Source organism: Perkinsus marinus (genome assembly GCF_000006405.1).
Source record: "Perkinsus marinus ATCC 50983 genomic scaffold scf_1104296947622, whole genome shotgun sequence".
In the NCBI taxonomy this organism is placed as follows: Eukaryota; Perkinsozoa; order Perkinsida; family Perkinsidae; genus Perkinsus; species Perkinsus marinus.
The window spans coordinates 1-1,049 of NW_003210552.1; the positions used below are offsets into that span (position 1 = coordinate 1).

General features: G+C 44.9%; 1 protein-coding gene across 1 annotated transcript; it reads right to left on the reverse strand.

The window, feature by feature from the left end:
- Positions 1–264: 264 nt before the first annotated feature.
- On the reverse strand, positions 265–421 carry Pmar_PMAR005597 (hypothetical protein; the record flags this gene model as incomplete). Its single annotated transcript, XM_002779312.1, has 1 exon — positions 265–421. A coding segment is annotated over one exon (157 nt), but the record flags the coding sequence as incomplete, so codon positions are not given.
- Between the last annotated feature and the right edge of the window lie 628 nt (positions 422–1,049).

Genomic DNA, 1,049 nt, shown 5'->3' on the forward strand with positions numbered 1-1,049 from the left:
ATCGATCACCATGGCGTGTCACACGCCGCGTGTGCGATAGTGCTCTTCTGTTGATCAATTCCAACCAGGGGTATTGAGATAACACAAGTATAGCCAAGATAGGGTAGGTGCAAGATAGGATAGGTCTCGTATCAAGTACACCGAAATAAGGAAATAACTTTGTGCCACAGCTAACGAACAAAATAGCTATTCTACTACTAAGAACAGCAAGATTTCAAGATCTCAAGAGATCAATAGGCACAGACAACACTCCGGGGCCACAGACTACACATCAATGCGCTTCAAATTGCCAATATACTCAAAGAAAGGCTGGGAGCGTAAAGGATCACTGGAGATAGCAGCCACTTGACCACGAATCGAAATGACTTTATAGACAGTAGCATTCCAGTAGGGATCCAGCTTGTTACGGTTATAGTTATACCTTAACACAGAATCGCCAATCTTAAGAGTATCAAAATTACTACGAAGCACAGACTCGTCAGCTAATACTTTTCTAGAACGGAGTGTAGCATCTAAGTTTTCAGCATCAACTGTAACCCACTGAGAGTCTTCAGTCAGCCTTCTGGAATATATCATAACCATCTCTTCCAGCTCATCATTCGAAGGTAATTTGAGCGGAACATTCTTATCCAGAAAGGCAGAAGCAGACTGAGATAGAGAGCTTTGAGCATTCATGCTAGGAGGTAATCCTCGACCGTGCACATAGTGCAAAGAACTTGGATAGAGAGTCGATGATAGGCTAGGACGAGTCACACTATTACAGAGAAAGATGACACGACCCATCAGATTATACCAACTAGCTTCTTGATAGTCACCGTCAGTCAATAGAGCTCTCAAAAAGAAATTAATCAGCTTATGCTTAGCCTCGGACCAACCATTCCACCGTGAGGAGTGAGAAGGCACTGTTGCCCACCTAACTCCCATACTCCACGACCATGAAGACACCGGAGCCGAACGGAATCGAGAATCCGCATCGGACACAATAGCCTTAGGGTACTGATGGTCTAGGCAACAGCATCAAGACTTGCCGCAACTGCTACTGCAGGGGC